The sequence below is a fragment of the Myotis nattereri genome (genome assembly GCF_964212035.1).
Source record: "Myotis nattereri genome assembly, chromosome: 1".
Lineage (NCBI taxonomy): Eukaryota > Metazoa > Chordata > Mammalia > Chiroptera > Vespertilionidae > Myotis > Myotis nattereri.
In genome coordinates, this window is record NC_138075.1 from 216972315 (window position 1) to 216984953 (window position 12639).

The window sequence follows — 12639 nt, forward strand, 5'->3', positions numbered from 1 at the left end:
CCTGGCATGCCCCCTACTGGGGATCCAGCCCTCAACCTGTGCATGTACCCTGATAGGGAATCTAACCCATGACCTCTTGGTTCATGGGTCACGCTCAGCCACTGAGACATACCAGCTGGGCAGCTGTACTTGCTTTTTAATCATAGCAACTGTCAAAAGTCCAGCTTTTCAAAGATGACATCTTGAAAAGGAATGTAGCATGATACACAATTGAAAGTCTGAACTACCTCAAGCTAGTCCTGTGGTATCACATGTTGAGTATGGGAAACTAAATTCCTTTGAATCTTTAAGGGTGCTGAACATAGTTATTCTTCTCTGGAAATAGGCTATCATTTAACAAATTGAATGCATTTTCTTTGTACCTTAAGTAACCTGTTTATACCCAAGAAAGTAGTTTATTCTCTTAACTGTGGTGGTATAGCCTACTACACACCTAGGTTATATGGTATGTTTGGTCTGTTAACATTTTTACGCAGTGCATGACTACATACATCTCAAGGTTGTACAGCAATCTAAACTCAGATTGTGCTGGGGGATTATACATAAGCATCCTTGAAATCTTAATATTGAACGACAAAGGTCTTGTTTTTTAAAACTGCTGTATTCACATGGATCAGGTTTGTGAAATTGTCCTAACTTCATAGACCTATATAATTGAGAAATATAGTGCTCTACCACCACAGCAGGTATATAGTGTTAGCCATTTTAAATCCAAAAATAGCTAGATAACTTCATTTTAAGCTGACATGTATACTTAGATGATCAATTTTTTTGGTACCTGTGGCCGTACAGAAGTAACATTGGAAGAAATTGTTTTGAATGAAGGAAGATAATTTGATAACTTTTATCTGTAGTTACTGAATAAGTATAATATGGTCACTGTGACCATGTTTGAAATTGTTTTCTTGTTTTGGTAATCAACCATTTTATAGTGTTGACATTGTGAAGGAAGGATGGTTAGGGTGCTTAGTTTTACCACATTTAGTAGTGAAGAGAGCTGTGTTTTAAAATTCATTGTACTATACGAAGTCTGTCTTCTGAAATAGTTCTTAATAAATGAAAGCTGTTTTAGCTTTGTCATTCTTCTGTTTCTTACTGTCATTCAAAAAGTATTTTACTGGTAGGAGCTAAGCAAAAAAATATGTTACATGGTAGGGAAAACAAAAGAATAATTATTCTGGTTTGGTCATAGTCTTTTTCAGAAGTCTTAATCTATTATAACTTTGAAGAAATTATGAAATGCAAACCTATTTGTGTAGGCATTTTAATGTGGGTGGCTTTTCTTTAATAGAGGCACTCGTGATTTGACTGGATTGCAGTGGCTTCACCTAAAACCTTAGTGGTAAATAGGAAATTTATACAAACCTCAAATATTTTCTTTTTTCTTTTTATCAATCTATTGATGTAGGACCAATGCCATTTCCTGAATGTGGGGCCTTTGTTTGGAGTTCCATTATGCAGTAAGATGTCTAGTTCTATTTTATGTGTTTTTATTGATTTCAGAGAGAGGCAGGGAGAGGGAGTGAGAGATAAAAACATAGATGAGAGAAATAGCAATCAGAACATCAATTGGCTGTCTGCTGCACATCCCCTACAGGTGATCGAGCTGCAACCTGTACGTATGCCCTGATCAGGAATCAAACTTGTGACCTCTCAGTGCATGGAATGATGTCCGACCATCGGCTGAGCTAAAATAGTCTAGTTCTTAAAGTGAAGTATAAACTTCAAACACTTGCAAAATACACAGGTGTTGCTTTTCTGGAATTCCAGACCCCTTTCACTTTTTTATAGTTACCCTCATCCATTTGATAGTTTTTATGTGTGTGAGACTCTTCTTTTTTAAACTTTTCTGAAGCATACAACTTAGGATATGCAACAATGTTTTCCTGTGTTAAGTTTGTTGCTTCGTGTCAAATATAATTAATCCAACTGGTAGGGATAGAAATGTAGCTATAAGACTACAGTATGTTTTATAGAGGGTAAGGTTATCTCAATTTATTAGGTGAAAGTTAAGAGTGTAGTACAGAATTCTATATTGAATACTTTCCAAGTGCCAAGCAGTTGGTATACTCAGTGCTTTATATACATTGTTTTGTTTAACACTAGCCACCATATTCTCATTTTACAATGGAGCATTAGAGAAGTTGAACTTGGTCAAGGTCAGACAACATTTTAAGAAAGCAGGAACTTGAACTTATGCAACAAGGATGTCTTAAACCACTGTATGTGTTCCTTTCCATCCACATTCCTCATGTCTCCATGCAAATCTCTGTGTATTTGTAAATCTTTCCTAGGTAATAGGGAAGGCAGTAAACCTAATTACTCAGATTAAACAATGCCAGTTATTTATAATTCTAGAAGCCTGATGTACGAAATTCGTGCATGGTGCGGGGTTCCCCTCAGCCCAGCCTGAACCCTCTCCATCCAGGACCCCTCAGGGGATGTCCTACTGCCAGTTTAGGCCCTAAATTGGCAGTCGGACATCCCTCTCACAATCTGGGACCGCTGGCTCCTAACTGCTCGCCTGCCTGATTGCCCCTAACTGCCCCCCCCCCTTTGCCGGCCTGGTCGTGTGCACCCTCCTCCCCCCCCCAGCCAGCCTGGACGCGCCCCCCCCCCCCCCCCCCCCCCCCCCGGCCAACCTGGTTACCCCCAACTGCCCCTGCCCCGCCCCTGCTGGCTTGGTTGCCCCATGCAGCCTACTGTTTGGTGGTTACTGGTACTGTGACAGCATCCCGGACAATTTGCACATTCCTCTATTATTAGTATAGATATACTTTTTAAAGCAGATGCTGAGAATTTCTTTGCATCATGCTGAGGCAAGTTTTAGATGATTTAAAAACAGTTTTGATTTATCTAAATATTTAGTTATCCAGGGTAACACCTATACTTTGAAAGGTAACCAAATCTTAACAGTATTGGAATAGCACTTCATAACTAGGATTTTCAGAAAAAATTAACTTCAGAGTTTATAGCAGGGCTGTTTCAAGACATACCGCTCCTGCCCTGGCCGGTATGGTTTAGTTGGTTGGGTGAACTCCTGTGCACCAGAAGGTTGCAGGTTTGATTCCCAGTTGGGGCACATGTCCTGGTAGAGGTCTTTGAGGCTGGGCGGGCGGGGGGCGGGGGGGGGGGTAGGAGGATATTTGTAGCTCACAGTAATTCCCTCTCTAAAAATCTTCTTTTAAAAAAAATACAAATGGCTGTTGGTTTCACTTACATTGAATTTTAGGGATTGTTCTAGAACAATAAATATAAAGTTGCCTCATTCTTTTTAATGGCTGCATAGTTTATTTAACTAATACTATTGATGGATACACAAATTTGCAGTTTTTGTTATTAATAATTGCTGCTGCCGCCCTGGCTGGTTTGGTTCAGTGGATAAAGTGTCAGCCTGCGGACTGAAGGGTCCCAGGTTTGATTCTGGTCAAGGGCACAGGCGCAGGTTATGGGCTCGATCCCCAGTGTGGGGCATGCAGGAGGCAGCCAGTCAGTGATTCTCTCTCATCATTGATGTTTCTATCTCTCCCCCCAACCCCCTTTCCTCTCTGAAATCAATAAAATATATATATAAATTGCTGCTGCCCTTAGTACCTCTTAAAACCTTATACGTATGCTGTTTTTCACACATGCACAGTTGTATAACTGAAGTGAGTTTATTACAAATGAAATTGGTTGAGCCAAAGGGTATGTTTGAATTTTATTAACTCTTGCCAGATTGCCCTCCATAGAGATTTTACCTACTCTGACCAGTAAAAAATGAGCAAATGGGCATCTGTTTTTGTACCCTTGCCAACATTGTGCTGTGGAACTTCTTTTATTTTTGTCATTGTCGAAATGAAAAATGGAATCTCATTATTATTCTACTTTGCATTTCTTTTATATGAAATTGGGCATCTTTACATGTGTTTATGAGCCCTTTGTATTTCTTTTTGCAATCTGAGATTTTCTTTCCAGAAGTTTTGCTGCCTGGTTGACAATCATTTGTAAGGTTCTATTTAAAATGCATCCCAGTCCTGGCTGGTTTGGGACTTGGCAGTTTGGGATTTGGCTTAGAGTATCGGCCTGCAGACCAAAGGGTTGTGGGTTCAATCCCTGGCCCTGGGGTGTGTACCGGAGGCAACCAATCAATATTTCTGTCTCTCTCTCTCCATCCCCCTCCTTACTCCCTTCCACTTTCTCTAGAAATCAAAGGAAAAAATATCCTCAGGTGATTATAATAAATAGGTAGGTAGATAGATTGCATCCCAATGACATAGAAGGTAAATTTGAAAAAATATGTGGAATTATAGGATTGATTAAATTTGATGTCTTCCTATTTTTTGCCTGTGTATGGTTGCTTGGCCTTTTTCTTAATGATTTGTAGGAGCTTTTAACAAAATTAGCATTCTGTATATAAGATGCAGTTTTTGTCTAGTTGGTATTTTGCTTTGTTTATAATACAGGGGTGGGCAAAATAGGTTTACAGTTATGAGTACACAAAACAGTGTCTTCTTTTTATTTTTAATTTAAATTCCTTATTGTTAAAAGTATTATATACGTCTCCTTTTTCCCCTCATTGACCTCTCCCTGGCCACTCCCACCCCCTAGCACATGCCCTGACCCCGCTACTGTCTGTCCATTGGTAATGCTTATATGCATGCATACACGTCCTTTGGTTAGTCCAGCTGTGGGCAAACTACGGCCCGCGGGCCGAATCCGGCCCGTTTGAAATGAATAAAACTGAAAAAAAAAGAAAAAAAAAAGACCGTACCCTTTTATGTAATGATGTTTACTTTGAATTTATATTAGTTCACACAAACACTCCATCCATGCTTTTGTTCCGGCCCTCCGGTCCAGTTTAAGAACCCATTGTGGCCCTCGAGTCAAAAAGTTTGCCCACCCCTGGGTTAGTCTCTTACCCCCACCCTACCCCCATTCCACACTCCCCTGCCTTCCCTCTGAGGTTTGACGGTCTGTTCAATGCTTCTATGTCTCTGGATCTATTTTTGTTCATCAGTTTATGTTGTTCATTATATTCCACAAATGAGTGAGATCATGTGATATTTATCTTTCTCTGACTGGCTTATTTTGCTTAGCATAATGCTCTCCAGGTCCATCCATGCTGTTGCGAATGGGAAGAGTTCTTTCTTTTTTACAGCAGTGAAAAGTTTATTCTTGTATTATTCATTACTAGAGGCCCAATGCACGAAATTCGTACAAGGGCCTTGGCCCCATCCCCCGCCCACCACCGCTGTGGCGGGGGGCTTCTGCTGCCTCTACGGCGGCCCCCGCCCACTGAGGCTTTGTCTGGACGGAAGGATGTCCAGAAGGACATCTGGTCTAATTAGCATATTACATTTTTATTATTATAGATTATTAAAACCTGCTTTTGCCCACCCCTGTACTTCATGCCATACAGAAAACTTGAGTTTTATGCAAGTATTTAATTAGTAATTTTTTTTTTAGTCCTCATGCAAGGATATTTTTCACGTTGATTTTTAGAACGACAGAAACACATAGATTGGTTGCTTTCCATATGAGCTCTGACCAGTTCCAGGGATGGAACCCTCAACCCTTCAGTGTGTGGGCCAATGCTCTAACCATTGAGCATGCTGGTCAGGACCACAACGTATTTTTTAACATGGGATTGTGCATCATACCCTGCTCAAGATTTTAAATCTCTATATTTTGGTATTTTGTTTTAAACATCTTTGATAAATCAGGCATTTGGGGGGAGGTAAGAGGGATTTAAGAAGGCTCTCCCCCTCCCACTCCACCCTCCTGCACTGCACCCCCCCTTCACCAAATAGCATAACACTAAGTTACTGGGGATTGCTTCCCCACATGGGCAGTTTTTTTATTACTCATACTTTAACATTAGTCAGTATCATTTTTAAAGTTATGAATAATATATGGTGTATTTTAGAATTTATATGGCATTCATTTAGGAAAACATTTTTCACCTTTCTGCGGATCTTTTTTCCTTTCATTTATGAATTTTTAGGAATCAGACAACTTGAGCTGTTTAAAAAAGTTATATATAAATATATGAAACACAAAACTATAAACAACACATTCGTAGTGCATAATGTTTTATCATGCTTTATTTATATTACAGTTGGTGATGTTGACTGGGGTCAGGGTTGGCTGTTGGCTTGTAGTTGTACTATGCCATCTGTGTGTGCCCATTGCAAAAATACATGAATTGATACTACTCAGCACACTGGGTTTCTTTTGGTTTCTTTTTGTTTATTCATTGAACAGTTGTAGTTGGAAATATGAACTTGTTTTGACTTACTCCAAGGATTTTGTTTGTTTGTTTGTTTTATGTGTCTGCTTTGCTTAATCTACATCTTGTTAAACTTGATTAATTTAGACTAGTGCTACTCAAACTTTAGCAAGCATCAGAATTACATTAAAGCTTATAGCACAAATTGCTATGCCCTGCCTTTAAAATTTCTGATTAAATAGGTCTGGGATGAGGTCCAAGTTTTGTATTTCTAGTCATTTCCCAGGATATGCAGATGACTTCTCAGTGAGTCTTTGTCCCAAAAGAGTGAGAAAAACATTGGATAATAGGGTACCCAGAAAAATGCAGACTTTGGCCATCCTAAGCAATTTTTGTTTACCTCTTTATTATTGAGACTTCAAAATTATATAATTACAGTTTTTTTATTGTAACAGCCTATTCTTGTGACTCACCCCTCAGACTGGGTAAATTATTTCATTACTACTATGAAATGTAGTAAAAGTTGACTTAGGTAAAGGCAAATGACTATGGTTTTTATAGGACCACCAGTACCTGGTTCTGCCTTTTTTTCTGTGTTGTGTCAGGTTCCTTTGTTTTTTATTTGTTTTTTTAGCAAAGGGGTTCATGCATCTAGCAGTACAGAGAATTATCAGCTTTTGCTATATATATAAAATACACACACACACACACACACACACTCTAGAGGTGCCTGGTGCATGAAATTTGTGCACCTGGTGAGGGGGGAGTCCCTCAGCCCTGCCTGCACCCTCTCCCAGTCCAGGGGCCCTCAGGGGATGTCTGACTGACAGCTTAGGCATGCTCCTGGGGCCTAAGCCGTCAGTCGGACATCCTTAGTGCTGCTGTGGAGGCAGGTGAGGCTCCCGCCACCACTGCTACACTCACAGCCCTGAGCCCAGCTTCTAGCTGAGTGGCGCTCCCCCTGTGGGAGCGCACTGACCACCAGGGGGGCAGCTCTGGTGTTGAGCAAGACGTCTTCCCCCTGGTGATCAGTGTGCATCATAGCGACCGGTCATTCTGTGTTCGGTCAATTTGCATATTAGCCTTTTATTATATAAGACAAGATGTATATGTATGTATGAACACACACACATATTTATCTGGGACTTTCAGGAAAGTGTATTGTAGGAGGGGTCTAAGATTGGAATTGGTGCACTGATACCTAGTCTTGGTAAGTTATTGAACTGGATTTGAGACCTTGGAAAAGTTAACTGCTAATAATTCATTTTTCTTTTTTTTTTTTCACTGTAAAGGCAACCAATTCGTATCTTAGAGAGATCTTCCAGCTATTACAATGTCATTTTTCCTAAAGCTGTCTATTATAAAAATGGCAGTCTTCTCATATTAACTTTGATTAACTTGTGATATAGTACATAAGTAGCCTCTCAGTGAATTGGATCTCCCTGGGTGATGATCAATTAAATAATGAGAAATATCCAGGAGTCTGTCTCTGGAACCTAGAAGTAATAGGGTTCGGGCTTATGCATAGTTGTTAATAAAACAAGGAAAATAATAGTGTCATTAACCTAATTTACAATATTTATAATTTACCATTTGTAACATTTTCCTTTGGAAAAATGTAAAAGAATGAATATTTGGGTCAGCTCTGCTTTTGAATGCCTCTATATTGTGGTTGTCTGAAGCTTGAATGTGAGAGGGTAAAAGATCAAAGTAAAGAGTGGCTTTTTAAAAATGAGTTTTAAGAAGGAGTTTTCACGTTAAAGTTTGATACTTTATCAGTTGTAACCCTTTCTCACATTTTTAATATGTGAAATTTGTATTCATTTTATAACCTATGAGGGTCTTATAAACTGTTGGTAGTTTGGTGGTTGTCACTGCCTGTGAATTCTTGAACTTGATGTAACTATACGTATTGTCACTTCAGTTAAGTAATGTACATATTTCGAACTACTTGTTGAGTTACTTACTAATTAAAATGCCTTCAAAAATATCACACTCGGATTCCATATTGAAATAAATAGGCTTGGAAACCAAGCAGCAGGTTGTACTTTTCATCATATTTAATTAAATATTTGTTGTTGGAAAAGTGACCACTTTTTTTTTTTTTCTGGCCATGAAAAGCAAGTCAAGAGCTTTCTTTAATCTCAGGAAGTTACCTACAAGAAGATGAAGCTATTATGTTTTGCTATTGAGATAATGTGCAAAAAGATTGTTTAACATCTAAGACAGAAGAAATTACTAAATGTTCTCAAATACATCAAAGACAACTAGAGACTGTAATGTAGTTGATTCATGCTACACTATCATTAAGGCATTGAGTCATAATTTAATTGACATTTTTGCTTTCACGGTCTTAATATAAAATAAGCTTGCAGATAATGCTGTGTCGATTCCAGAAATGTGTTCAGTTGAAATAAAGAGGATTCATTTCTCTTGTACATTGTCAATTTGTTGAACTTACTGCTCCAACAGATGGCATCAGCTAAGAATATCAAGTTGGTCCATGAAAGATTAGGTTAGACTAATTTGTGAAAAATAGAGCCAAAATAGTGAAGTCATAAATGATGACTTCAGATTTTATACCGCTTTTAAATCCATAAATAAAATCATAGATTTATATTTAAAGGAACAAACTGACATTGGCATTTGTTCGGGCACCAAACTTAAAGATAGTTGTTTTGTATTAGTGACAGTAATAGAATGGAATGGACAGGTGATGGCTGACCCATACATACAACCATTCTGCAAACCACCCTTCAACTAGTTCCTGGATTCCATACTAGCTGACTTCTTTTGAGTCACCCCCTAAGCCTGGTTTCCCTCTCTTTGGTTCATTAATCTAGCTGGTGTATATAGCTCTTCCATATACTGTATATTTGTCAGCATGTCTTTGTTACTAATGCTCTTTATTCCGTGAGTGTATTTTTGTGCTTCTTTATAATTGCTTTATTGAATTGGGTCAGGCAGGAGAGAGATGGTAGACTCATGTGCTCTCTTAGCCCTTTTGAACTAGGAGCCTTTTGTAGTGCAAGTGGAGAATTTTAAGGGTTTTAAAGAAATGCACATGTGCATGTAGTAATATATGCTTCGAATTTTGCTTTGGCATTTGTGTGAAACGATGTGACCATTATATTTTGTATTCAGATGTGTTTTCTCCATGCATTTCAGTATTGCAATCATACTTGACTAGGTTTGATAATGTATAGCTTGTTTGATATACACTGTAAATTTTTTTTCTTAAAGCTTAATTTTGCAAATGATTATGAAACAATAGCACATTTGTTTTGGGCAAATTTTGACTTACCTGCTGTTTTTACATTTCATTTTTATGTCACAAAGTTTAGTTCTAAAATTCCCTAAGTGAAACTTGACCAACCACATTCTTTGTGAATACAGATACATGACTGATGGGATGTTACTTCGTGAAGCTATGAATGATCCCCTCCTGGAGCGTTATGGTGTAATAATTCTCGATGAGGCGCATGAAAGGACATTGGCTACAGATATTCTCATGGGTGTTCTGAAGGAAGTTGTAAGACAGAGATCAGATTTAAAGGTAAAGTAATTTTTTTACTCATTTTATTCATTAAGCATATGTGTAGATATTGCTGTTTTTCTAATCTACTTTGCTTTGTCTTTATTTTAGATTTGAACTATACTTCTACTTTTGAGTAATGTATTTTTAAGCCAAACCTTTTCAATTTCTAACCCACCCAGGTTTTTTTAGGGTTTTTTTTTTGTTGTTTATTTTTTTTTAACGATCTAATAGGGTAGTTTTGTAACCCTTCTGCTCACCCTGCCCTTTATTAAATACAGAGATCTCTAAGGATCAAATCTTTATCCATATCACAACACAGTGCTGGTGAGTGGGAATAACTACAACCAGAACAACCCACTTCTTAGAAATTCATTTGCTTATCTTAGTGTGTTTGTTCTTTCTGTCTGTTATACCAGTTGTGCTCTGGCCAGTTTTACTATGTTGATAAGGGCTTAAAACTGACTAAATGTTTTGACTTTTTTTTTATGTCTGAGGATGTTTTTCTTATAAAAACTAAATTATGCTTTTAAAGAATGCATTTGAAAAACTATATGAATACTACCATTATTGATTAAGCTTTATGAGTTATTGAAGTTTTGGGGAGAAAGTCAAATAAACATCAAGTAGAAATTAATTCTGTAGTGTAGAATGTTTTGGGGGGGTTTCTATTTAAGTACATTTTTAATGAGTTATATAATGTATGACTTACATAGAAGGATGGTAATTACACAGTCATGCAGATCTGCACCTGAACAAACTTTTGTAGTTGTGGCTTTTAAAGAAGGAAACATGTTTATTTTAGGAATCTATCAAGGAAGTCATGCTTATTGAAACTGATTTGGAAGAAAGGATAAAGTTTATACCTGCCACTGATTCTTTTTGTTTTTTCCCATATGCGAGGTTCTTGTGTTCTGTTTTAGTAAATGGAGCAGTAATCATACCACATATTAATTATGCCTTTTAAAAATACCTTTTACATATTATGTGATTTTACAAATTTTTATTTTTAAGGTATTGCTTCATGAAGATAATATTGTAGTCTATTTATTGGATATCAGGTTTAGGTCTCATTTTATTAAATGTAAATAGCTTACTGTAGCTCAATTTTACTGTATTTGATTTTTGTAATCACAATTTATTGGTATGAAGACTTGTAGATTTTTTATAACTGATATACATTATGTAGAACAGGAAACATTACTTGTTTTTTCTTTAAAACCACATTAGAATCCTTGACAACTTCAGATAATTTACTGTTTTGTTTTTGTGTTTTCTTTTTTGTCAGGTTATAGTTATGAGTGCTACTCTAGATGCAGGAAAATTCCAGATTTATTTTGATAACTGCCCTCTCTTAACTATTCCTGGACGTACGCATCCTGTTGAGATCTTTTATACTCCTGAACCAGAGAGAGATTACCTTGAAGCAGCAATTCGAACAGTGATCCAAATTCATATGTGTGAAGAAGAGGAGGGAGATCTTCTACTTTTCTTAACTGGTCAAGAGGTATCGTCATTATTTGCTTCATTATTTAGCCATTGGCGTATTACTTCTATATGCAACAACTTTTAACTTAAGAAATTGGCATATATTAACCATTTTTAAATCCCAACATTAAAATTATTTCTCCAACATGATTGTATTTATATAGGTATATCCATGCACTCTTACGAATACTTTTTTTATGCTATTAATGTTGTGTTCTAGTTATCCTAAGAATGTTAAGTGCTTTCAGAATGTCAAGATTCAACCATTTAGTCTTGGTTTTGGAGAGATTTAGATGGTCAGTAGTGTGTGGTAATTTGCACTTTTACTGAAGTATGAATTGTAATCACAGCTGATGTGAAATCAGGTTATGATAGTTATTTAAGCTTGTGAGGAAGCTCGGGTAACTTAGGTGCCCATCCACAGTCCAAGAATATTTTTGTCGTCTTCCACATGCTTGCTGAGGATTGAAAGGAATCACTGAAATTTCTTATTTGGAATTTACCTCATTTTAAGATGAATTGTAGCCCTGGTGGGTATGGCTCAATTGTACAAGGTTGCCGGTTCGATTCCTGTTCATTGGACATTTTTTAAAAATCTTAAATAGTTATCTGTATAAAATGGTTTTTATAAAGCCTTTTAAGAAAGTTTTTTCTTAGAGCTTGTCATTTGCTCTAATGGGCTTTGTGAATTTCTAGAATGTGCTCCTCAAACTAATAAACATGCAGCTCACTTAGAAAACTTGCAGATTCTGATTCAAAGGTCAGGTGGGACCTTAGATTCTGTATTCCTAACAAGCTTCCAGGTAATGCTGCAGTTCTCAAGGGATAAGTAGCAAGGTTCAAGAGTGAGCAGTGCTGTCCCATTCGAACTTCAGTACTGGGGAATTTTTTTTTTTTTTTTGAGAGGAAGTATTTTTTTTAATATATTTTATTGTTTTTTGTGGGGTTTTTTTTGTTTTTGTTTTTTTTTTTTACAGAGAGGAAGGGAGAGGTATAGAGAGCTAGAAACATTGATGACAGAGAAACATCGATCAGCTGCCTCCTGCACACCCCCCACTGGGGATGTGCCCACAGTCAAGGTACATGCCCTTGACTGGAATCGAATCTGGGACTTTCAGTCTGCAGGCCGACGCTCTATCCACTGAGCTAAACTGGTCAGGGCTGGGGATATTCTTATCTCTGCTGTTAATATGGTAGCCACCAAGGACATGGCTTTTGAGTATTTGAAATGTAGCTAGTGAGGAGGGACTGAATTGCAGTATTTTAGAATTTTAGTTAATTTTTAAATTTAAATATCTACATGTGCTGCCCCTCTCTCTCCTGTTTGTTTTTGTATGGCTACTAGTTAAGATTTGCTTTTACATTTTTAAAGAGTTGTAAATTAAAACAAGGAATATGCTGCATG

At 37.3% G+C, this 12639-nt stretch overlaps 1 protein-coding gene across 1 annotated transcript in view; it reads left to right on the top strand.

The window, feature by feature from the left end:
• Nucleotides 1–12639, top strand: part of DHX15 (DEAH-box helicase 15) — a 55780-nt gene that overhangs the window by 20999 nt on the left and 22142 nt on the right. The window contains exons 4-5 of the mRNA XM_081083155.1: nt 9608–9767; nt 11035–11253. Coding sequence (XP_080939281.1) covers nt 9608–9767; nt 11035–11253 — 379 coding nt within the window. The remainder of the gene's footprint in view (nt 1–9607; nt 9768–11034; nt 11254–12639) is intronic.